Source organism: Gopherus evgoodei, chromosome 3 (genome assembly GCF_007399415.2).
Source record: "Gopherus evgoodei ecotype Sinaloan lineage chromosome 3, rGopEvg1_v1.p, whole genome shotgun sequence".
NCBI lineage: Eukaryota > Metazoa > Chordata > Testudines > Testudinidae > Gopherus > Gopherus evgoodei.
Window position 1 is genome coordinate 119,314,987 of NC_044324.1, and position 24,958 is coordinate 119,339,944.

Below are 24,958 nucleotides of genomic sequence, written 5' to 3' on the forward strand. Positions count from 1 at the left end.
GGGAGGAAGCTGTCCAGTCTCAGCTGCGCTACAGCCGTAGGAATTACTGTACTTTAAGGCAGATATCAAAGGACATGACTGGGACACCCTGCAGTGCAGGGTTAAAGTGAAGGAGCTGTGGAATGCTTACCACAAAGCCCATGAGGCAAACCGCCACTCCGGTGCTGCCTCCACACCCAGCTGTTTCTTAAAAGAGCTGGACATATTTGGGGGCGACCCCACCTCCACTCCGGGGACCACAATGGACACTTCAGAGCCCAGTGCAACAAGGCAGGAGAAGGAGCAAAGCGGGAGCGAGGGTAGGAGGCAGAAGAAGACACTCCAGAATCCCTAGATGCATGCAGCCAGGAGCTGTTCTTAAGCCAGGAGGAAGGTAGCCAGTCATGCCAGCGGGTGCTTGGAGAACGACAGACACTAGAGGAGGTTCCTGGTAAGCAGCTTTTATTTTGGGAAGGAAGTTATTCGTTGCGGGCTCTTGGGGTGAGGAGGGTTAGGGCTGCATGCATGCCTAGATGTGGAATAGGGCATTGATGGGCTCTCTCACATTGCAGTAATCAGCCTCAGTGATCTCTTCAAAGGTCTCATCCAGAATTTGGGCAATGCACGTGCGCAGGTTTCACCTGTGGTCCTTGTCCCAGTCAGGCTAACTGAGGGGCAGGGAGAGCATTGCTGCACACAGGCAAGCTGCATATGGGCCAAAGCAGAAGCCGCATTGCAGTAGAAGACTCTCTTGCTTCCCAGGTCACCCTCAGCAGCGAGATATCTTCCAGGATGAACTCCTGTGGAAAATGTGGGGACAGTGTTCAGTATAGGGGCCCCCTGCTGCTGTTGGCTCTCCCTTTAGGCACAGAAACCCAGAGGACTGTTTCACGGCTGTACTATTAGTCACGCTTGACCCTGTGCTTACTCATCATTTTGGGGCTCCCGTGGGCTGTGTGCACCAGCTCAGCCTGTTGTTGAACTGCTCCTTGCTGCTGTCATTGCTCCCTGTGTAGGGTTTCATGAGCCACAGTATTAAAGGGTAAGCGGGGTCTCCAAGGATCACAATGGGCATTTCGACTTCTACGGTGATCTTCTTGTCTGGGGAAAAAAGTCCCGGCTGGCAGGTTCCTGAACAGGCCAGTGTTCCGAAAGATGCATGCATCATGCACCTTTCTGGGTCAGCCTGCGTTAATGTCAGTGATCCACAAGCGCCTGGAGAACAATCGAGAAATGGCACTTCCAATTAATGTACTCAGAGCCTAGGTGGGCTGGTGCCAGAATTGAAGTATGCGTCACATCTATCACCCCTTTGCAGTTAGGGAAACCCATTTATGCAAAGCCAGCCGCAATGTCATGCACGTTACCTAGAGTCATGGTTCTTCTGAGCAGGATGTGATTAATGTCCCTGCAAACTTGCATCAACACATTTCCAACAGTCGACTTTTCCACTCCAAACTGTTTAGCGACCGATCGGTAGCTGTCTGGAGTTGCCAGCTTCCTGACTGCAATAGCCACCCGCTTCTCCACTGTCAGGGCAGCTCTCAATCTCATGTCCTTGTGCCTCAGGGTGAAGGCGAGCGCCTCACACAGTCCCATGAAAGTGGCTTTTCTCATCCGAAAGTTCTGCAGCCACTGCTCGTCATCCCAGACTTGCATGACGATGTGATCCCACCACTCAGTGCTTGTTTCCTGAGCCCAAAAGTGGTGTTCCACAGTGGTGAGCATGTCCGTGAATGCCACAAGCAAACTCATGTCATATGCATTACTTGAGTAGATATCCTCGTTGGAGCTCTGACTGGCACTTTGGAGCCTAAGGAATAACTCAACTGCCAAATATGATGTGCTGGCAAGACTCGTTAGCATACTCCTCAGCAGTTCGGGCTCCATTCCCAAAGACTGAAAGGGAAGACAGAGTGGGCAGAACAAAAAACGTTGAAAGTTGGCGCCAGATGTGGACGGAAGCAAAGAGATTGCTGGGATGCGAACTGATGCATCACGGGGTGTTGGGACAGGACCCAGAATGCCCTGCGCTCCACACCCTCTTCCCACAAGCCACAGTGCCAGAATGGGAAGAGGTGCTCTGTGGGATAGCTGCACTGCTCCCAATGCCGCTGCAAGTGCCGCAAATGTGGCCATGCCAGTGCACTTGCAGATGTCAGTGGGGACAGATTGCAGCGCTTTCCCTGCTGCACTCTCCGAAAACGCTTTAACTCACAGCGCTCTACATCTGCAAGTGTAGTCATGCCCTCAGTGTATTTCTAATGTGGCTGAAAGTGCCTTATTCATGATTTACTACCACAGCTGGTAGAATTTTTTCATGTGAAATTATTTTTAATGAAAAATGGCCTTTTTTCAATAACAAACTTTTTCAAAACTGTTTTTATCAATTTTATTTTTAGCTATTTTTTTTTCAGTGGAAGAGAGAGAGAGGAAACAACTGAAATATTTCCATTAGAAAAAAAATAAACTTCTGGTTTTAAAAAGTACACAAAAAACTTCAAAAAGGCCGATGTATAACTAACTCTTGCCCTGTACACCCGCTTTTTGATCATCTTATCACTGCAGAATTTGGCTACATTCACAACCTTGCTCCTGCTGGTGTGGGCTGCTTGAGGCAGATGCACCATGGGTCAGTGTACAAGCTTTTTGAAGAGATGAATTGAAATCAGTAGGTCAGAAATCTAATATTCTGCTTCAACAAGGTCCAATGTAATCTTACAATCCACCCCACCACTTAAAGCTAACCAGTCTTTCAAATCAAAGAGGTTAAGTGCTGGACGTGAAAGGACCAAATCATTCCGCTGAATCTGGAACAGCATTTGTCTGCATTAAATCTGCTCCCATCAATCCCAATTTCAGCTGTACATGAAGAGTTCAATATAGTGTATATATAATCAAGTTAGAAATGTGAAGTGTTCTCAATAATCTGTGTTGAGAAACAGCAACTGAAGTCTCCATTTGTATCATTCACTTTACATTAGTCAGTTGCAGAGTCCAGCCCCACTGACAGGGTAACTGATTAGGGGTTAGCTGAGGTACAGCCACTGTCATTCCCTTTTCTCCCAGTGAAACCCACTTCAGTTGTCCTTTATGTCCAATCAGCTTAACCTGGAAAAAAAAATTAAATGAAGTCTATTCAAAGTGACTGTTGTCCCATTGATTCAAATTGCAGTCTAGTCAAAGTGACTGTTGTCCCAATGATTATATGCATATATTTTTCCACTAGTTAACAGGTCTTTTAACATAACGGATTAACTGTAGGCACCACTGTGCCAGCCACATGAATGGTCAGGGGATGTCCAAAGGTGTTCATACAAATAAGACGGCAAATGTAATGATGCTGTGTCCTGTGATTTGGGCCAGACTATGGTAAAAGAATTTTGAGACACTAGCTCTCTATGTAAATGGCCAGGTCTTACAGTACAAACCAGATCATTGTCTTATAAATTATGGTGTAGTTTACATTTTTTTTAATAAATACTACCACAAAAATAGAGCAAAGTGACTATACACAAGCAACGTTCAGATGAATAAGCAGAACATGTACACAAAGGTGAAGAGGTTTCAAACATTATAATGCAATATTACACTTTTGGAAAGTTAGTTAACAGTTTCTTAAACTTGCACTACTTTTTGCCTATAGGAAGAAGTCCGATGCCAACATGGGTATTTTAGGGGAAGCAGGAATTTTTGTTTTTTTTAAAAGATAAGATATTCAGGAATCTACTTTTAAACTGACTTTTACTTTATTGTAATAGAAATAACCATTCTGCTCAGCTCAGGAAAATCAATTATTTTTTAATACACTATTGCTTCATTTAAAAAGCATATTAGAAAGCAGGATTAGGGGGGCGGGAATCACTTAAGTAGCTATATAGAAATTATACTATTGCACATAGTACTTAGGGTGGTATAAATTCTTAGTATCATAGTACTTAGGGGGCTCTCAATTTACTCTGCTGTAAATCAGGAGTAATTGTTTGATTTATTACAACTGACACTTCCATTACACACACTGTTAACAGTAAGTAAAATTTTGGCAGATTAAAAAATTTTTTAAAAAATACTATAGTGTTCTTTGAACAAGTCTTTGAAATTACTTCCTATTTGTCCTCCACAGGTGACAGGTATACATTATTTGAAAACAAAAATGTTCAGGGTTGACTGCACATCTCTCTTATTATGTTTGTACAAAGCCTAGCACATTAAAGCTCCAGTATTGGTAGGGGCCTCTAGGCATTACCAGCATGCTGCTACTACTAATGATTAAGAATGCAAAACTAAGAATGAGCTATTCATTTTAAAGTCTCCCCATTCCTTGCCTTTCATCTGAAGAGCGCAGGCCAAATTCTTCAGTGCCATGATAATGTAATTCAGTTGCCAACTGTAATTTGTGCTAAAGTAGCAGTGTGTGTGTGTGTGTGTGTGTGTGTGTGTGTGTGTGTGTGTGAGAGAGAGAGACACAAGTACCCCTATTTATATACCAAGGTGTCATTAAGGGGGAAGTGTGCTGAAGTGGGAACAGAGCTGGTCAAAAATTGGGCACATCAAGAGGAAAGTCACATTAGGCTAGAGTAGTGCAAACAGCCAAAAAGCTATTCACAAGAGGGTATAAACATCTGTTGGAGATGGAGGAATTACCACATGCCCTTACACTCCCATTCTTATGTTTTTCGGAGTACTTCACTAAGAAGGCAAGTCGGGGTAGACTGGCTCAGCAAGACACCCTTAAAACCAAGGGAACATACTCTAGACCAAGGGTCGGCAACCTTTCAGAAGTGGTGTGCCGAGTCTTCATTTATTCGCTCTAATTTAAGGTTTCGTGTGCCAGTAATACATTTTAACGTTTTAGAAGGTCTCTTTCTATAAGTCTATAATATATAACTAAACTATTGTTGTATGTAAAATAAATAAGGTTTCTAAAATGTTTAAGAAGCTTCATTTAAAATTCAATTAAAATGCAGAGCCCTCCCCAACCGGTGGCCAGAACCCAGGCAGTGAGAATGCCACTGAAAATCAGCTCGTGTGCCGCCTTTGACACCTGTTCCATAGGTTGCCTACCCCTGCTCTAGACCATCTAACTGCTCAGGGCATCACCAGCCTGCTTGGAAGCCTATTTGCATCCATGACCAGTTTGAAAAAACTAAGAGGTACAACCTGAGTCAGACACACTCCCTTTTGTCAGAAGTAGGCCTCCTTTATGCCATTCCTCCCTCAGCCACTGAGGGTATAAATCTATGTCACACGAGCCTGCTGCACATTACGTGTCTGGGTGGACCTTGCTGCCAGGCACTAAAAGTTCTATAGTGAGCTGGATCTACACCGATTTAATGGGAGTAGATTAAAGACACTAGGGAACTTTTTGTGCACAGCAACAGGGTCCACACAGATACTTAATTTGCACCTGAGCCTGGTCCAAACTAAGTGTCGAATACACAGGTTCTGAGAGTAAAAGGGAACAGGCCATGGTGATAACACTCACCTTCTCCTTAGCACTCAGGTCTTGGTTCTCAGGCCTGCTTTAGATGTGAATGTAATCTCCTCTCAAACTCCCAATACACAGAGAACAGTGCAAAAGGGACCAAGCTTAAACTAACATCCAGTGCAGCCTAACCCATCAGCTGGGATACTGAAAGGAAAGGTAGGGCATTTATTGACATACACTCAGATAATCTTGGCAAGTGATGCACACTCACATGCTGCAGAGGAAGGCAAAAAAAACCTAAGATCACTGCCAATTTAACTTGGGGGGAAATTCCTTCCTAACCCCACATCTGGTGATTAATTAGAGCATGCGAGCGACAACCAGCCAGCCCAGCACCTGAGAAAGACACTACTCAAGGCCACCTCAGAGCAATGACCCACCCCAACAGTGTCCCAGCTCCAACCATGACAGTCTCTGATCCTTCAGAGGAAGGACACCAAAAAAACCAAAACAAACCCAGAATACATTTGTAGGCAGAGAGATAGAGGTGTGTGGGATTCCTACATAGTCATCCATCCACACTCTCAAGCACTGTAGAGTCGACATTCTCACCCAGGCTGAGGCAGCGTTTGGTAGAAGACTGTTACTGAATGGGGTGCCCCAGTAACCCTTAAGTTCCTTTACAATTCTATGTGAATAAACTGAATCCTCCACCCTCCCAAGGGATGACTTACTGCTTTTTGCATGCCACTGTGAAGGCTGTCTGACATGGAGGGGACTGGGCTTGTCTTCACTACCAGCGTAAGTCGACCTAAGTTACACTACTCCAGCTTAGGTCGACATACCCTGGTGTCTTCACTGTGCTTTGTCGATGGGAAACGCTCTATGGTCAACTTACCTTACTCTTCTCGGGGAGCTGTAGAGCACTCTGCTGTCGATTTAGCAGGTCTTCACTAGATCTCCTAAATCGACACCTGCTGCATCGATTGCAGCAGCATTGATCTCCTGGTAGTGAAGACATGTCCTCAGACAGAGACAATTCTGTCTTACTGTGCATTTGCATTCTCGGAACCTCCAGATCAGACTGCCAGACCCTTCCTATGGAGAACTGCATTAAGTTTGCTGGAGTCGAGTGTCTGCCTATTGCTTGCTTGTTCAGTAGTTTGAAAGGCAAGTGGGTATTCCTCCAGGAAATCTCTAAATTTCATGTCAAGGCTCTGCTGTGGGAGGTTTGAGTTGAACAGCACTTTTACAGTTTGATATAGTTAGCATTTTTCAGCTTTGGAAGCTATCATCCTGCGGAGTTCTTCCTAAGAAGTGGTCCTAAGGCCAGGCTTAGAGCAAAGATCTGCTCGGCCCCCAGTTGGCACGGAGCAAGAGAACACCCTACTGTGAAGTCTGACGTGGAGGGTCCTAGACTGAAAGTTAATAGGTAAGACAGAATTTTCCCCTTTTTCCCCAACATATTCTATTCTGTTTTTACGTATCATCACAGGTGACAGGTATGCATTATTTGAAAACAAAGATGTTCAGGGTTGACTGCACATTTTTCAGATATTTTCTGACCTATCTTATGAATATGTTCCTTTATTTATTCATAGACAATGCGTTAAAGCTCGCAGAAGTAGCAAAAAAGACAGTGGTCACTTACTTGTGTCTCTCCAATGATGGTTTTTGGGTCACCAAGTACCAGAGTCCCTGAGATTGGCCATTTAAGGAAAATGGCAAAGACTGTCTCTTCTTTAGGTTTGAACGTGTACCTGGTTGGAAATGGAGAGTCATTTATGTCCAGTTTTTCTTGTAATTATCTACATACTGGAGAGTAAAGTACATGTAAAGATTTCAGAACTGAAAAAGGAATTTTAAAAGTTGATGGCAATTAGGGTCACAAACACCACAAGAACTGTTTACATCAGAACTACAGCAATGCAATCCTCGCCCTGCCAAATTACTATTAAAAAAAGTTTGGACTCCAGGAGTTCTTTTTTCCAAGTATAATTTATTCTCTACCAAACAAACAATCGTGCAAATATTTGTAACACTTCTCTCTTTTCTTACATATTAATGTTTCTCATGAGTGTTACTTCCAGCTTTTTATTGTTTCTAGATGTGATATTTATATTTAATAGCCAATGCAGGGCACAGGCGTACAGAACAGCACACGAGGGAAGGCGAAGCAGTAGGGCCAAAATGCAGATGAGAGATGGTTGTGGTTTACTGGCACAGCAAAGGCACACAAGCTAAGGAATAGAGCAGAGTCCAGAGATTGGAAAGGAGTAGATTTGATGGGTGATTTCACCAGAAATGATATTACCATTATTTTACCAGATAATCTATTTATAATACTCAATTTGACAGGGGTCATGTCCACCCTACTATTGATCAGAGTTGTTTTCTAGGATTTTTTTTAAAAACAAATTCCAGCTTTGGAAGTTATTATTATGGGGCATTCTTTCTAAGGGCCATTTAAAAAGTGGCTAATTTTAAAAAAGTGCCTTAACATGTCTGTCCTTCTCATGATAGTGATATTGACTTATTTCTTATAAGCAGTTTTATATTGTATCAATCAATATTCTACAGCAATTCCTAGCTCCTGCTTTAGTTTTTCTGCTACTTTGACTAAGAGGTATAAATAGGCCAAAGATACACATCGAGCCTTTGTTTCAGTCTGCATTGGAAGCATTCACTCTCATCTCCCAGTTTTTTTCCTCTAATCATTAGGATGTACCAACTTCACTAATGTCCAGTATATATATTCTTCCTTTAGGCACCTACCTTGGCTTGCACCTTTAGTCACCTACCTGAGACAGCCCAATAGCATACAGATTAAGGTACTGATTTCTTTATTGTGAATACTTGTCCACTAGAAATTGGACAATTTCACAAAAGGGTCTCAATAGTTATATTTTCTGCATATTGTTTCACTAGTCTTACCACACTCCTGGTGTGACAGTGTCATTCTGAGTTCTCCATGGTTTAGTTCCATAAATGGCTTCTCCATTGACTCTCAGCCAGTCACCCATCTGCCTTAGGCGTTCTTGGAATATAACATCAATGCGACCATCATGGGTGGGCCCAATGTTCATCAGGAGATTTCCCCCACATGATACTGTTTCTACAAGTTGCTGAAACATTTAGAAAAGTCAGAATGTTAAGATTATAGCCAGTGAAGGCATACACATAGTTTGGTGTTCTTACCAAAGCTTAGTACTGTACTCTGCTCCAGACATATGGGTTGAAGGGGCTGAATCAGTATTTGACATTGCAATATGCATGTATGTTAGTGGTTCCAATAGTTTCTACAAAATTTAAGCTTCCATTAAAAACGTAACATTTTTAGCTCTTATGGCTCAAGAAAACCTCCCAAATGTGATCTCACTCTGTGATGCCTGATTAACTCTGCATTTTTTCAGTCTGTTTGCATTATGAGTTATCTGCTCCCCACTTGTTTAAGAGGGGAGATTGATTCGGAACCCTAATGATGACTGATATCAGTCGTTTTATACTGTAAACATCCAGGTATTCTGAAGCGGTGGTCAGTCTGGGATGGTAGCTGGTTACTGTGAAGATATACACACACACACACAATCTTACTTCTTTAGTTACACTAAAAAAAAACTACTTGTACTGCAGAATAAAATGAAATTAAACAAATATCTTTGGTTTCTAGAGATAAATACTTTTCATTTCTTTTCAGAACTATCTTGTATATAATACAGGAGTTTAAAGTAAACTGCAGCACCTAAACTATTAGAAGAGAGCTTACATACTAAGACCTCATTCCTGCAACTGATTTCAGGTGGGTGGACCTCCTGTATCTGCACAAAGCCCCCTTGAACTCAATGAGGCACCATGTAGGTGCAGGGGTCCACCCGCAAAGAACCAGTTGCAGGATCAGGATCCCACCTTACCATACTAATTTGTTTTAAAACACAATTATCTGCATATCCAACTTTCATGAACAGACGAAGTATTTTAATTTAAAAATGTAAGTATAAGATTGGATTGCATTGGGGAAAATAAAACACTTAAAAAAAAACAGATGCAAAGTAACACGGAAGTCATTCCTGAAACAACCAAATATACTAAAGCCTTTTGCATTTCTCTCACACCAGAGATTGACGAACACCTGGTGCCCATGCACTCTGAAATAATTCCCTACTGTCGTATTAGGTAAAATTCTCATTGACTTCAGCAGGCATTCAAGTGTTTAAAAGCTACAGGATCTCCTCCAAATGTGGGTATACGAGGTACAATATGTACATACGGCTGTATGAATGTTTGTTTCTCTCTTGGACATAATGTTTTGTTTGACATACTGTACATCAAATTACTTAACCCGTAGAAGGACTTAGTTGTTAATACACCAATTAAATGACTTTGTAGGTTCATTTGGAAGTCTTGAACTGGTAGGATAGAAACATCAATTTTATTATCACAAATTTTACAGGATTACCTGTGGGAGAAGTTAGAATTAGCCAGCAGAAATTCAACACATTCCCTAGGAACTACTTCCTTTGTGATTAATTGTCACTGAAATCTCTAGTCTGTGGTCACACTTCTACTGGAACCTTTTCTTAGCATGCTTTTCTGGCAACTGGCCCTTTACATTGGAAAGAGCGAAAAAGCTACAAACCATAAAGTTGCTTTTTTGTAGCTGACTGCTGAGGGCAACATCTCACTTCCTTCTACCTGGCAAGTACTGATAGCTCTTATAATGGTTTACCTTGGTTTTTCTTTCATGCCTCAGAAAAGGCCACCTTCATATTTTTATATCTATACCTGCGGATTTTTTTAAACTAGTGGACACTGATAGCTTGCATTATACTTAAGGTTAGTTCCATCTTGCATTCTAACTGATTAAACAAATTGTAAGAAATTACATGTTAGACCTACACCTAAGATAAAAATGTAACTCAGCTGTTAGACTGATAACTGTTAACTCTAACCCAGCTGTTAGACTGCAAAGTCCAGCCATCAAACAAAAGCTAGATTTGGGTTATGTGATAATATCAAACTAACCACACACACAAAATAATTGAGTGTTACAACAACTGCAAATTTCACTGTGTTGTGACTGCTCCTCAGAGATTAAGGATTCTAGTTGACCTGATGGCTTGTCTCTACATGTGTGCAAGTAGTAAGTTTGGAGCATCCTTTGAACTCCAGAGGGCAATGAAGGGTGTGGTGGAGGCAGAAGTGTATTTGGGTTCTTTGGATGAGTCAGCAATCTGTTCTCAGCACTGGCTGTTTTCAAACTCATAAGGTGTTGTTGAGGATGAAATAAGAAAAGGTGTCCCCTGAAAGAAGAGGGACAGACAAATCCAAATTCCTCCACATGGACCAGCCTTCAAATCTGGGTCAGATGTAGCGAATTCAGACTTGGATTGCTATTTCCACCAGTCTATAAGACACATTCATATTTCTATCACGTCTTCAGAGAACTTTTATCCTTTTGTATTTATGAAATAGCAACATTTAAATGTAGAGTATCACTCTTTGTGTTGCATGAATGTAGACTCTTTTTTGGAAAAAAGTAGCTATATGCTGTGTAAACAGGGATTCAGCAGACATAAAACCCATCCACTTCTATGGAATTTAATGCGTGTTTTGCCATTGACTTCAGTGGCAGCAGGATTGGTTCCTCGAGTGTTGCTGGCAGAATATTCTGGGAGATATGAGTAGAAAACTACAGAAACAATAATGACTCTTTTGTATTTAAATGCCACAAACATTTAAAGTGTGTAATTTTCATAAAATACTTAGAAGAATACTAAATATCCATGGCTTATTACAGGCCTGCACAACTCGTAAAGCAGCAAGGGCCACATTACTCCAAAGAAAACAGCTGAGGGCCGAAACCCCCCCCCCACCCCCAGGACCTCCCGGCCCCACGGAAACACCCCGCCCCAGCATCGCCCAGCCCTACAGAAACAAACCCTCCTTTCCCAGCACCGCCCCACCAAAATGGCTGTGGGCCAAAAAGGAAGGTTGGGGGTGGGGAGGTGATACTTCATTTTAAATCAACCAGGGGCTCCCAACTGAAGAGATGGCTGGGAGCTGCCAGGGGCAAATTAAAGGGCCCAGGGCTCTGGCGGCTGGGGGAACCCGGAGCTTTGCAGCGGTGGGGCAGGGATTTAAAGGGCCCAGAGCTCCTGCCACTGAGGGGAGCCCAAGCCCTTTAAATCCCAGCCCCAGCCCATCCACTGGAGCTGGGGCCGGGATTCACAGGGCTCTGGGCTGCCTGCAGCCACGGGGAGTCCTGAGTCCTTTAAATCTCAGCCACCGCCGGGATTCAAAGGGCTCTGGGCTGCCCGTTGAAGCGGGGAGCCCTGAGCCCTTTAAATCTCAGCCGCGGCCAGGAATCTCTGCAGGCAGCCCAGAGCCCTTTGATTCCCAGCCGTGGCTGACATTTAAAGGGCTCTGGGCTCCCCGCCGTTACAGGCAGCCCAGAGCCCTTTGATTCCTGGCCGGGGCTGAGTTTTAAGGGGCTCTGGGCTGCCCGCGGTTGCGGGCAGCCCAGAGCCCTATGAATCCCAGCTGTGGCTGAGATTTAAAGAGCTCTGGGCTCCCCGCCACTGCAGGCAGCTCACAGCCTTTTGAATCCCTGCCACGGCTGGGATTTAAAGAGCTCTGGGCTCCCCACCGTAGCCGGCAGCCCAGAGCCCTATGAATCCCGGCCGTGGCTGAGATTTAAAGAGCTCAGGGCTGCCTGGCACTGCGGGCAGCTCACAGCCTTTTGAATCCCAGCTGTGGCTGGGATTTAAAGGGCTCTGGGCTCCCCGCGGCTGCGCGCAGCCCAGAGCCCTTTGATTCCCCGCCGCAGGCCGCACAGTGAGCCTCTGCAGGCCGCATGTTGTGCAAGCCTGGCTTCTTATTACTTCATATTTGTCACCATGGTGTAGAAGCAGAGAGAACCTTAAAGACAGAAAGAAGAGGAAGTGCAATAAAAGTAACTGAGTGGAATTTATGGGCCTGATCTTCATCTTGCTTATACATGTGTAAATCACACTGAATCAGACTGGTGTAAGAGAGAGGAGAATCAAACCATAGTTAAGATAGAGCCATTACTGAACTTAGTTTGATAATACAATCAAAGGAAATGATCATCAAGAGATCACATAAGTTATTTCTTACCGTTACATTGGTGAACTATAATAATCAGAAGTAATGGCCAGATGGTGTATACCATATCTCTGTCTTACTGTACCTTTATCAGTTCTTCAATCGTGAGGTAATCACTTAGCTGCGCATTCCTCCTATAACCCCAGGACCATTTGTCTATGGTCATACAGTTCTCCCACTTATGAGGCAAAAGGTGTCCTGGATTATAGCGGTCGCTGCAGGTGTAGTATCCACCATGTTTACAAATGCTGCCAACTCCCCAACGATCATTTGTTACAACTGTATCCCGAACTGGGCTGAAATTACAGACATTTTAAACAAATGAGTATGATTTTTAATTATTTAGACTAAATGTCAGCTCTTTTCCCCAGAAATACACATTCAAGATGTCTTCTGTATTCCTAATTTTCCTCTTTACCAGGGGCAGCTCTAGACATTTCGCCGCCCCAAGCACGGCGTCATGCCGCAGAGGGCGCTCTGCCGCTCACCGGCCCTGTGGCTTTTGTGGAGCCGTGGGACCAGCGGACTCTTGCAGGCACGCCTGTGGGAGGTCCACCAAAGTCGCAGGACCAGCGCACCCTCCAGCAGAGCGCCCCCCGCAGCATGCCGCCCCAAGCACGTGCTTGGCGTGCTAGGGCCTGGAGCCGCCCCTGCTCTTTACATAATGCAAATGGGTAAGAAATCTGGACTGAGATTTCTGTCTCTGAGGTCTTGCACAGAATGAGAGTAGTGAAGGGACCCGCTTCTGCACTCCTTACTCAGGCACACGTCGACGGTCTGCCATGGAAATAGATTGCAGTACAGATCCTTCAATATACACTGTGCCTTATGTGCAGTATCAAAGGCACGGTATGTGAAGAAAGTGTCCTGATCATATTCTTAACATATTCAAAACCACACTACTTGCCATCATGGTAGATGACTGTTACTTACAGGAGAATAAAAATAGATAGAATGGCCAGACCATGTTAATGAAACAACTTGTGGACCTGCTTGACATTTTTCATGAAAATGTTCACAGTTTTTCAGCTGTGTCTAATAATTTGGTTGTTAAAGGGAATACTGTTCCCTGACTTGATCCTTTATATTGCAGGGAAATTAAGTGGGAGATGACATGGTTAAGTGCCTATTAAGTGAAAACAATGGATCCCACACAATATATGGAAAATGAGACAGAAGTTATAGACTGGCCAAAGTTCCAGTTTAAGGGCTAAATATGTGATAAAAACAAGATACCTGTTGTTATACAGCCAAGCTAAAAACCCAGTGCTGTTCCAGTAAGTATCTGGTGCGTTACCATTCCCATCAGACCAGAGGATCTCTGGTTGGTATTTCGTCACAATCTCATAGAGCTCAGGCAATGATTTGGCAGTTGGAAACTGCCTTGTCTTGAATACATTGGAGGCATCATAAAGGAAGAGAGGATTGAACCATTCAAAGAGAGAGTGATACAGCCCAAAGTGCAAATCAGTCCTGTTTCTAATAGATGTTGCTAGTTCAGCCACAATGTCCCGTTTTGGTCCTACACTGACAGCATTCCAGTTCCAAGAGTATTTTGACCCCCACAAAGTAAAACCTAGAAAGAGAAAGTTGAAGGATAAAAAGAGGATAAAAACCACTGTAAGCATATTCTTATATATATTATATTAGTCAAATACACATGCTGATTGCAGCTCCCCTGGAAGAGGAAGTAGGCTCTCCCCATTTCTGCTTGCCCTATTACTGAAATCTCTAGTTATGTAGCACCATAGTATTCCTTCTTTTAGAAGAATCCAATATCAAGATGTTGCTTAAAAATTGTTATATAAAGAACCACAAATAACACAACTCTCAGTTTGTGCACTAAGCAGACAATTATTCTTTCCTCATAGTAAGTGTTCCTTCCACACAGATTTTCCTTGTAAACAGGGTATAAACACTGTCACTTTTGGGGGGCATCTTGATGATTGCTTGGATGTATCAAATATATCATCTCGATAAACATCCAAGAATGGGAATATATTTGACATATTCAGTGACTTAAAAGCTTTCCCCTCTATCATTTGCATTCAAAGACTTTTCTGCTCTGTTAGCTGTTATAACTTACGAAATGCTCCGTGACATATTCAAAAGCTTAATCAAGCACTCAATAAATTTATCTGGGCAGAGGGAAAATCTAAAGTAGCCTTTAAAAAGCTAAACCTAACTAAGTACCAGAGGCTTTAACTTTTCAGGTATCTGGATTTATAACACAGCAACCCGGTGTAGGCATGTTCAATACTGCTGCATTTCAGATAAGCTTAAATCAGAATAGACCAAGACCAGAAAGGCTAGACTTTCATCTTCAAAGAGCTTTACAAACATTATCTAACATCTTCACAGCACTTCTGGGAACTGGGTCAATATCATTATCCCCATTTTAGCAAGACAAACAGGTTAATGTACTTGCTCAAGGACATAAAAGAAGCTGCCTGAAATTCAAGTTGCTATGAAGGAGAGTTTTGCTCTTAACTTCAGTGGGCCCAGGGTTTCAGCCCATGTGTCAGAGCTGGGTTTACTGGTTGCCAGTCCTGTGCCCACACCACAACTCGCTCTTAAAAAGAAGTTCTGGATTAACGACTGTGTTCAACAGACCTGATGGAGTGGAACAGTAGGCCATTGCTTTGATAATATCACTGTGAGATTTTTCTTCTCCTAAGAACTGATGAAAGCCTACCACACTGCTTAACAGTTTTAGGTTTTGGCCCAGAGAGTATCTGACATTCTGATACTAATTGCTACCTCTGTGGACCTGCGTAGATGTGGTATTGGGAAGCTTGATAGGGTTTATCAAAAGGAGGAAGATGAAAAGAGTACAAAGGGCAATCTTGTGGTGATCGCACAGGATCAAAGCTCAGGCAGTCTGGAGCGGTTCCCTGCTTTGCCGCAGATTTCCTGTGTGACCTTGGGAAAGTCACTTAAATCTCTGTGTGTCAGTCTTCCAAATGGTGGTGATAAATGGCGGTAAAATGGTGGCAATGATAATACTGCCTTTGTCTACATTGTCCATTTAGACTGTACACTTTTGGGGCTAGGGATTGACTCTTACTATGGGTATGTATAGCACCTAGTGTCATGGAGACCTGATCTCAATTTGGGCTTCTAGCTGCAACAGTAATAATAGAAATCAGGCTACTAATGTTGAAATATAATTGTGCATATTTCAAAATCTGCAACCGACTCCCAAGAGCATATTGTACCTTTCTTGGGGAAAGTACAGAGCTAACAAACTCTCTGCACAAGTAATGTTCTATATGAAACAGAACACAATTTACTCTTGTGGTTCATTAAGCAATAAAAAGCCTAGAGCTAAATTACACAACCATCAGACATTAACAACTTCTGTGGCTGTTGTAGGAAGCTCTGCAACACTCTTAACTTCAGTCATTGCAATCTATAGCAGAAGGAATAATGTGATAACAAATTCTTCCTTCTACCAATGTTCCAGCCTTTTATAGGGGATATGGGCTAACAAATACCACTTTTATTTTTGCCAGGTTTTTAGCATCGTGTCAGCTGGACAAGATAGCTTCACCTGGGTTTTTGTTCTGCTAGAAGAAATGAACCATGAACTGCAACAATTGCCAGCACTTGTGCACGTTCTATTTACCTTCATGGTGTTTTGAAGTCAAGACAACATATTTTGCACCAGAAGCCTTCAGAATATCTGCCCACTGGTTGGCATCAAAAAACTCAGCTGTAAACAAAGGGCCAAAATCTTCATAACTGAAGCCAGGAGGGTAATTTGTCTCCATAAATTTTACATAGGGCTGTCTCTTTTCCTTCTGCCAGTACCACCTTCCAAATACACAATAAAAATATATACACTTTAAAAATATATACAATTAAAATAAAAAATTCCTGTTTTGCCATTCTAAAGGGGGGTGCACACTGACACAAACATACTGTGGAAGGACACTGGAAATAAAATAAAACTGCTTCAGGCAATAATAGCCTTGATATTTGGAGTCACCCTGGTCTACTTTACTCCAGGACTACTCCCAGTGTTTCCTACTGAGCTGTGTTGTACACCAGATAAAATTTGATGGGAGTGGGGAAAATAAAGTCTTATTTAGGGGCCAAATGCTGAAAACTTACAACCAGGCATACAGGGCTGCTGTGGGATGTAGGCAGCTATGTTGGGTGCCAGTTTTGTAGGAACATCCCTAGTCTGGGCCAGCAAAGCTATGGACTTCTTTAAGTGTGCACCCCCTGTAGAAGAGTAAGAGCAGCCATACCACCACAGCTTTTATGCTTCTGCCTCTTTAAGGGCACCACCACTTTGCAGTAGCTACTTGGGATGACAGCCATCTAACTACTCCATCTACCCCTACCCTTAAATCTAGTTTTTAGGGAGTTTTGCTTCTTTAAGGATGGCCCCTACCCCACATCAGCAGCAGTAAAAAAATTGCTACATAGACAGAAGCATGACTCCAGTGTGGCTGTCCCCTCCCACCACAGGTATGAGGTGTGACAGGGTGGACTAGCTCTAGAAGCCTCATGGCCCTGCTATACCCTGTTCCAGAAAAGGGAAGAGGAGAAGTCCTCCCAGCAGCCTAGAGTAGTTTTAGAGGAACTGCCAATCAGAGGGGCTGCTGAAGTGACCAGACCAGGGGCAAAAGGGCCATATAAAAAGAAGCAGCAGAGCAGTCAGTTGCTGCCTGGAGCTTACAAAGGGAGAAGTAGGTGCCTGGCTGGAAGAGCAGGAGGACTGTGGACAGATCAGTGAGGGCAGGCTGAGCCCAGGGGACCAAGCCCAGAAGTTCACCAGACCAGGTGAGGGTACCATGATGGATCCTGCTGGTCTGGTTGAACACTGTGCCCAGACAAGGGCTGCTAAAAGGACACAAACTGAGAGTACTGAGATGGACCACTCTTGGTCTGTTAAAGAAGGTAGTGCCTCTGGGAAGGATGCCCTTTTGCTATGGGGCCATGAGCAAGAACTAGAGACTGTATACCTCAGAATGGAGGATGGTGTGTGTGACTCATATGGATAGCTGAATCACTGAAGACCTGCCAAAAAACACAACAGCCAGAGGAGTGCTTCCCTGTGCAAAGCTGAGGGATTGCAGGCATGTATCAACCAGAGAGGTGGATGCCAGCCCAATTACAGGAGGGAATTCCTAGAGCAGCAAAATGTCCAGCACCAGCCCTGTGGATTAGTGTTTTCCACATAGAGAAAAAAGGTGGGTGAAATGATCTTTTATTGAACCAACTTATATTGGTCAAAGAAACAAGCTCTGTATAGCTCTTAATCTTGTCTCTTTAACCAACAGAAGTTAGGCCAATAAAATTTATTACCTCATGCACCTTGTCTCTAATATCCTCGGACTAACATGGCTACAACAATACTGCTTACCATATAAACAATTCCCTGTCTATAGGCATAGTAGGAATAGCATGAGTCTGTCACCATAGAAATGCTATGGCCAGTCGTAAGGGTTTGTGGGGTTACAGTCACTAGGTTTCAGAGAGTGAAGCAGAGCAGCAAAGACCTGCTGGTAAGCTTAGACATACCCTGATAATTGAAAATTGGGTAGGAAACTAAACTGAATTTTTTAAAAATTCATTTAAATCCCAAATCGAGGATCAGAGTCTGATCTCAGCAGTACTCATGCAAATCCAGAGTAACTCTGCTGATATCAATAAAGTTACCCCAAATTAACATGGGCATAAGTGAGAACAAAACCTGGCTCCTTGTGGGGAAAAAAACTGCATGAAAAGGCCCAGAAATCTTCCTGTGGAAAAATACTTGCAATCTCAAGACATTTTAGTGTCTAAGAAACCTGACTCCACCTTCCCCTCTCGTCTCCCTTGCCATGCACAAGTCACTAATGACATTAAAACTGACAGAACTGAAATTACAAAAGAAACAAACTGAAAAGTGATCTGCTGAGATCAGAGAAGTGGGAGCAACTGCAGGCCAAGGAAGAAAGTTGGTACTAACAAACAAAACGCTGTAATAACAGGGTAAACCACAGGTGTAAATGCTATTTACAGTAAATAGTTACTCCATATTTATACCTATGTAAGAGTAAAATCTGGTACATGGTAATAACAGCTCAAATACAAAATGAGGGGACATAAACCAAGCAGCCTCATCCATTGCATTAAAGTGAGTTTATTTTAATCTTGTACTTCCTTAACATTTCTTTTTTGTGTAATCAAGCACTGTAGTTACAGGAAGGTCTGCAGTCAGGAGAGAGGAGAGAAAGGGTTTACAAGATAATTTCCATATTAGGGGAAATTCTGCCCTCATTTACAGCCTATATAACTTCATTATTTTCCAAATGACTGCACAGAATGCCCAGCCCATAAATAAAGTTCCACATATAAAAGTTTGAGGACAACTGGCATTGAAAGTGTAACTGAGGATTTGGAAATATTACACAATAGGAGGATAGTTTTGCCAGAGGATGGATCTGTATGCTTAATATACTAGGAAGGAAAAGTGATTTTTCGCAATGACATTTCAACCATAACCTTTTCTTTTGGAAGAATCTGTATCATGGTCAAAGCTTTCTTGTCTATTTTTGGTACATTTATGTTTGAGATAGAGCCCTTTTGTGCTAAATCAGATGCATGAGTGCTTTCAGGAGTTAAGAGAATAGGCAGCATTAACACTCTCAAAATGGAGATGGCATTTCAGCCAAGAATATTTTACACTGTACTAAGAATATCTCTTAAATTGTACTTGATATCAAAGACAGTCAAGACATCATCTTTATTCTTTGTCCAGAAAAATTAAGTAGTAAAGTGCTGTTTAAACTCAACCCCTGCAGCCTTCAGAAAATCATGTTTTGCCAGATTTACTGCTAAGAGACAAGGGAATAATTACCACATGCACTGGGGAGGGGAGGGAGGGAAGAGAGAGTGAAAGGTTGTTTACTACAGGGTGCAGCTTCATTAGGGAGGGAAGGAAGAAAGAAAGAACAACAGGCTGCTCTGTCGATAGAAAGAGCAAGGGGAGGTTAAAGAAGCATTAGAGAGGAAGTGAAGAGCTGAGAGTCAAACGCATGGAAGCCTCACCAGAACCACTCACTGCCGAAGCTAGGCACGGAGAACACGCCCCAGTGGATGAAGATGCCAAACTTGACTTCATCAAACCAGGTCGGAAGTGGTCTGGAATCCAGAGACTCCCAGGTAGGATCATAGCGCGCACTGCATCCCTGCGGGGAAAGGAGCAGAAAGAGGAGCAGCAGCAGCATAGCTACCAACGGGAAGAAGCAGCCTGCGACTTGAGAGAGCAGCAGTCGTTGGCTGGGGGGTGGTTGAACTTCTCACTTGGGAGCAGTCAGATGACAGCCCGCGGCAGGCAGAGCTGCTTCCTGCTCTGTGTTATTACACCCACGTAGGCTGCTGGACGCAGTTTAATGCAATGTTTAGCAAGGGTGGAGCACTGGAGGACAAGGAGGTTACAAGAATAATTTCTGAGTCTGATTTTTTTTTTCAGGCTTGCAGAGCAAGGAAAGGAGGCTTGGAGGGAAGCTGAAACCAGGCCCTACATTAGTGTCTCTGAGGGAACCCAGGATGAGTGGGCAGTGTGAAATTTGTAGTGCACACACTCACTGATTTAACGACTCAACCTGGTGCTGTTTGCCTTCAATTGCTATATAAATTGATGGGATTTGAACCCCTCATCCCTGGCCCCACCCCAAAGCCCATATTCCCAGTGGGAGTCCTCACATCCCTGCGCTATCCAGGGCTAGGACTTTGTTGTCCTGTTCCAAGTGCAGTTGATTTGAGACAGACCTGCTTTTACATATAGTATGATTACTAGCACAGCAGGTGCATAGAGATTGGGCGGTGCATTATGAAAAATTCTGAAGAACAAAGGAAATTTACCTCATTATTTATAACTGTTATCACTTAAGGAAAGTTAAACCTTAGGCCTGCCCACCTTGCTCCCTGGGACTATGAGTACTGTAGAGTCTCATTTGGGAAAAGACTGACTGTTTTTGCAGCAGTGTTTAATTAAGGCCCTTGTTAAAGAATCTCCTACTTTAGGGGAAGGATTTTGCATTGTGTTTCAAAGAGGCATTTAAAATCTCACTCATCTTGTGAATTCTCTCCAGTTCTGATTAACCCAGCTTGATAGCCCCCCTCTCCCACTGTAAACTACAACTGTAAAGGCATGACATAGACTGTGAACATCTAAATAAATGTCTGGAAAAGTGCTTTATTGTGCTGACTAGAGCTGTTTGAATTGTAAAAAAATAATTAAACCAATACATTTTTCATAAAAAATACGCACCATTGGAACCAGCCTTAGTGCCAAGTTATCATTTATTTCTGAATTTTTATTTGAGCACAACCTAATTCAGGAAATATGCTCTATGTTGGCCATAGCTTTAAAATACCACAAAGTGGCAGTGTTTCAGAGCATTGCTGATAGAAATGGAGGCGTTTCTGTAATGTACTTAGCACTAGTGCATAGTATATCAAGTAGCAGAATTGCATGATTTCAAGGTTTCATAGCACAATGCTTATATTTAAGCAATATGACGATGGCCAAAACTCTGAGGAAGAGGGGGAAGTTCCTGGCAGGTGCAGGAGAGTTTTCAGAAAAGATGATTTGGCAAAACTCACCTGAAGAAGTGCTCAGTGTTGTTCAAAAGCTTTTCTCTCTCACCCGCAGAAGTTGGTCCAATAAAAGATATTACCTCACCCACCTTGTCTCTCAAAAATCACAGGAATTTTTAAAGATGAACATGGATGTTGCTGTATTTTTGAAAATTCAGCCCTGGCTCTGAGCATGCAATCTGCCTGGTCACTCTGTCTTAAGCTGTACGTTCAGCCACCAGGCTTCTCGGCTGTCACATGAAGCTACGGTATCCCACCACTCCAATGCAATGTCACCCCTATCCTCCTTTTGGACTCAGGCACTCATCTGGGGGCTGAGCTAGTTTGGGGGTTACCAGGTGGGTTACCTGTGTGGTGCTAAATAGGCTGCAGCATGGCCATGCAGCTTTTAGGGAACTTAGGTCACGGTGAATAATTAGCTGTACATGAGCTGCCTGTGGTGATGGTGATGATATGGCCAAAAGGGCTAATGTGATCTTAGGAATTATAAACGGGAATATCAAGTAGGTTATTTTACCTCTGTATTTGCCAATGGTGACATCACTGTTGGAATACTGTGTCCAGTTCTGGTGTCCACAATTCGTTGGTGAATTGAAGAGGACTCAGAGAAGAGCCACCAGAATGACTAAAGGACTAGAAAACATGCCTTAGAGAGAGAGAGATTCAAGGAACTCAATCGATTTAGCTTAATGAAGAGAACTTTAACAGGTGTCTTGATTCTGGTCTATAAGTATGTACAGGAGCAACAACTATTTGACAGAGAGCTCCTCAATCTAGCAGAGAAAGGTATAACCCAATCCAATGGCTGAAAGTTGAAGGCAGACAAATTCAGACACGAAATAAGGTATGCATTTTTAACAATGAGGGTAATTAACCATTAGAACAGAGGTCTCCAAACTGTGGAGTGTGCCCCCTGGGGGGCACAAAGGAACATTCGTGGACAGGGGTATGGCTGTGACCCAGGTCAACCCCCATGGGGTGTGGCAAGGGAGCACTACCCAGCCCCGCTTTTGGCTCTGCACCTGGGGTCCTGGCTGCCAGCCTTGGCCCCCCTGCCCCACCCCCAGCTGTGGCCCCAGGCTCAGTTCTGTTGCCGGCAGATAACTGCCTGAGGCCAAGCAACAGCGGGGGGGTCCGTCGCCTGGTGTGCCGCGCCAATAAACACACCAGGGTGGAGAAGCAAACCAAATTTATTTGAGATCTCAAAGCGGTGCAGGGAGATTGACTCAAATCAAGCACACCTAAAACAAGCAGTCTGTTCCTTTATATCCATGAGAACTTTTCTCACTGACTAGCAATCCCCTGTTTCCCCTCCCTCCTCCTCCTTCCTCCCCCTGTAGCAATTCCGTAAGCGCAGGTGCATTAAGTAATCTTGGCCGCAGCAGCTCGTTAGTAAGTTTTCCTTCTGCAAGTTATCTTGTCCTTCTGCTAAAGGTGCACAAGCTTCATTATTTCTGCTTTAGACCAGTTAGAACTGTTGCAACTGATAACGGCTGTTACACCTGGCCTTTTAGGTCGATTAAAGTTCAGACATGGAGGGACTCTTGTCTGCTGAGGCCTAAAACCAGGAAGGCTCCATACTCTTGTGGCCTTCCACCCTCCCGAGTTATGTAGGGTTATGCTTAGTGACACCAACAACTCCCTCCTTTGAGAATACTCAACAAACTTTTGGCTGAGTGTTCTCACATTTAAAGGATAACATGTGATTAAGCTCCAGGGAGCTGAAGTGCTTTACAGCAAGCAAGCAAGAGAAGAGTAACAATACACAACACCACACCAGTGAGCAGGAGGTGAACAATGCCTTCCCCTATTTCAGGTTGAGTAACCAGCCCCAGAGGGAATTAGAAATAGTGGGTTTCCTTTCCTGGGCCTTCCACTGTTCAAAAGCCTGTTTGGCTGACAGGATGTGCTTGTTAATATCCTGTGCGCTTTCTGGGACATAAGTACAGCATTCATCCCCATAAGGGTGCACACCCAGCCCTGGGAAGCCACACTTCCACCCAGGAAGTGTCCAAGTATGTCTCCATGATCACAGATCAGTTGGTATTCCTGATGCGTCTGTAAGGGCAGTGGGCCAAGTCTGGTACTTAAGATCACTCCAAATGGCCATCAGCTGGTAATTCAGGAAATCCCGAATTCCTAAACATACTTGATCCCACTGCAATGCCTTCCCAGCCTCAGTGATATTCAATACCATCTTTCCTTGGTGTAGTACTATAATACACCTGTTATTTAACTATTCTCAGGTACTTTCAAAAGGCATCGACATTAATAGCATAGGAGGGGGGTTACATTATTAGTCACTCTCTAGGACACAGGGCGCAGCCTGTAGAATAAACCCCAAGCTCCAATCAATACCACATTTTCAAGCATGGGTCCCATAAATGTCCTCCCGCCAGTGTATAATTCTTTGTTTCTTCACCAGGGTCAGTTCTTAATGTCCTTTCTAGTCAGGAATTCCTGGACTTTGCCAATTTCTGAGTGTTCCTTCTTCTTTCCCGAAACAGTCGTGGTGCAGCATCCTTGTACTTTTTCCCTACTGTCCAGAAGGCACAGTGGAGCTAGAAGGTGAAATAGGCTAATCATCAGTAGGAGAATTCTCCCGATGTGGAGGGGTCTTTTTGCAGTGAGAATCTTGGGTTCAAGCAGTCAGTCTTTGGCACTTCACAGTGGTGTTGGTAGGTAGCAGGACTTAATAAGGGCCTTTCCAGGGTGTAGTCAGAGCAGTCTTTCATTGGTGGACCTTTACATCAATCCTGTCTCCTGGTTCCAAGGAGTGGCAGGGCTGCTAGGGTCTTTGGGTAGCCCTTCTTTACCTGTGAGAAAAGAAACTTAACACATTTTATTAGTGCCTGGCAATGTTTTGCAAATCTCATAGCTGCGTGGGCAAATTCAAGCCCTCCTTTTCCTGGTTGTTAGCCAAGTCTTAACTGTGAGCAGTGTCCTTGAATGGAGTCAGTGTCTTATCTATAGCCTGAACTTGCTATTTTATTTTATTTTTTTCAGTTAATTCATTCTGTTCTTTGTCCTTCTTCCCTTCTTGGCTTCTTTTAATCTGCAAAGGAAACTTCCACTTTTTACTTATACACCTTCTTCCCAACAATGAAGACATAAACATTGTCATTATACAGTACATTAGTCTTATTATTTAATATATGCCACACACACCCTTTTACTAAAATAACCTTATTACAGAGCTTTGGAGCAACAAGCCAGGACAAGCACACCCACTTTGAGGAGTTCACTCAATACAACCTCTAGTCCAATAGCCTTTCACCATCCCCAGCCCTCTGGCTAGAAATCTGAGGTAGCCAGAAAGATCCCATGTACAATATGGGGAGTGGGTTAACTTTTCATGTCTTTGCTTTCAAAGACTGTTGGTATGCAAATTTTAACAACAATTTTGCAATTAACAGTTTGACCAATAAAGTTTCTTTTCCTTACTTAAGGAAATGCATTAGACTTTAGTATATTACATTCTCCTGATTTATCTAAACACTTTGTATTCCAAGTTGAACAAAACAAATATCTGCATTTTAATTTAACCCTTCTATTTGATTTTAACTAGACTATCCTATGAAAATATTAAACACAACAATTTTGGCCATGAGACAAACACCACAAGACAGGACATAGAACACAAAACATAATTCCTGTTGTGCCAGTAAATGCATGATACGTTGAATGCTGTTCAGCTGGCATCAGTTTTCTCTGATTATCTGAAAGACAAAAAAAACAGAGGTCTACCCTTCTAGGCAGACAATCATCGCTTGAAATATACAAATACTCTTGTTGGCTTCAGGCAAAACAGAGGAATTACCCCAT

The 24,958-nt window shown here is 43.2% G+C and overlaps 1 protein-coding gene across 4 annotated transcripts in view; it reads right to left on the reverse strand.

Annotated features, from left to right (window-relative positions):
• The window catches only part of FUCA2 (alpha-L-fucosidase 2), a 34,894-nt gene extending 14,958 nt beyond the window's left edge, over window positions 1–19,936 (reverse strand). For 2 of the 4 annotated variants that reach the window (XM_030556480.1, XM_030556479.1), the window contains exons 1-6: window positions 19,580–19,936; window positions 16,161–16,348; window positions 13,769–14,108; window positions 12,618–12,828; window positions 8,342–8,532; window positions 7,059–7,167 (exon numbers count right to left, since the gene is read on the reverse strand). In XM_030556480.1, coding sequence (XP_030412340.1) covers window positions 7,059–7,167; window positions 8,342–8,532; window positions 12,618–12,828; window positions 13,769–14,108; window positions 16,161–16,348; window positions 19,580–19,758 — 1,218 coding nt within the window. In that variant the 5' untranslated portion in view covers window positions 19,759–19,936. Of the gene's footprint in view, window positions 1–2,415; window positions 3,091–5,451; window positions 5,612–7,058; window positions 7,168–8,341; window positions 8,533–12,617; window positions 12,829–13,768; window positions 14,109–16,160; window positions 16,349–19,579 lie in introns of those variants that run through there. The other 2 variants (XM_030556478.1, XM_030556481.1) reach the window with 2 other exon arrangements.
• Between the last annotated feature and the right edge of the window lie 5,022 nt (window positions 19,937–24,958).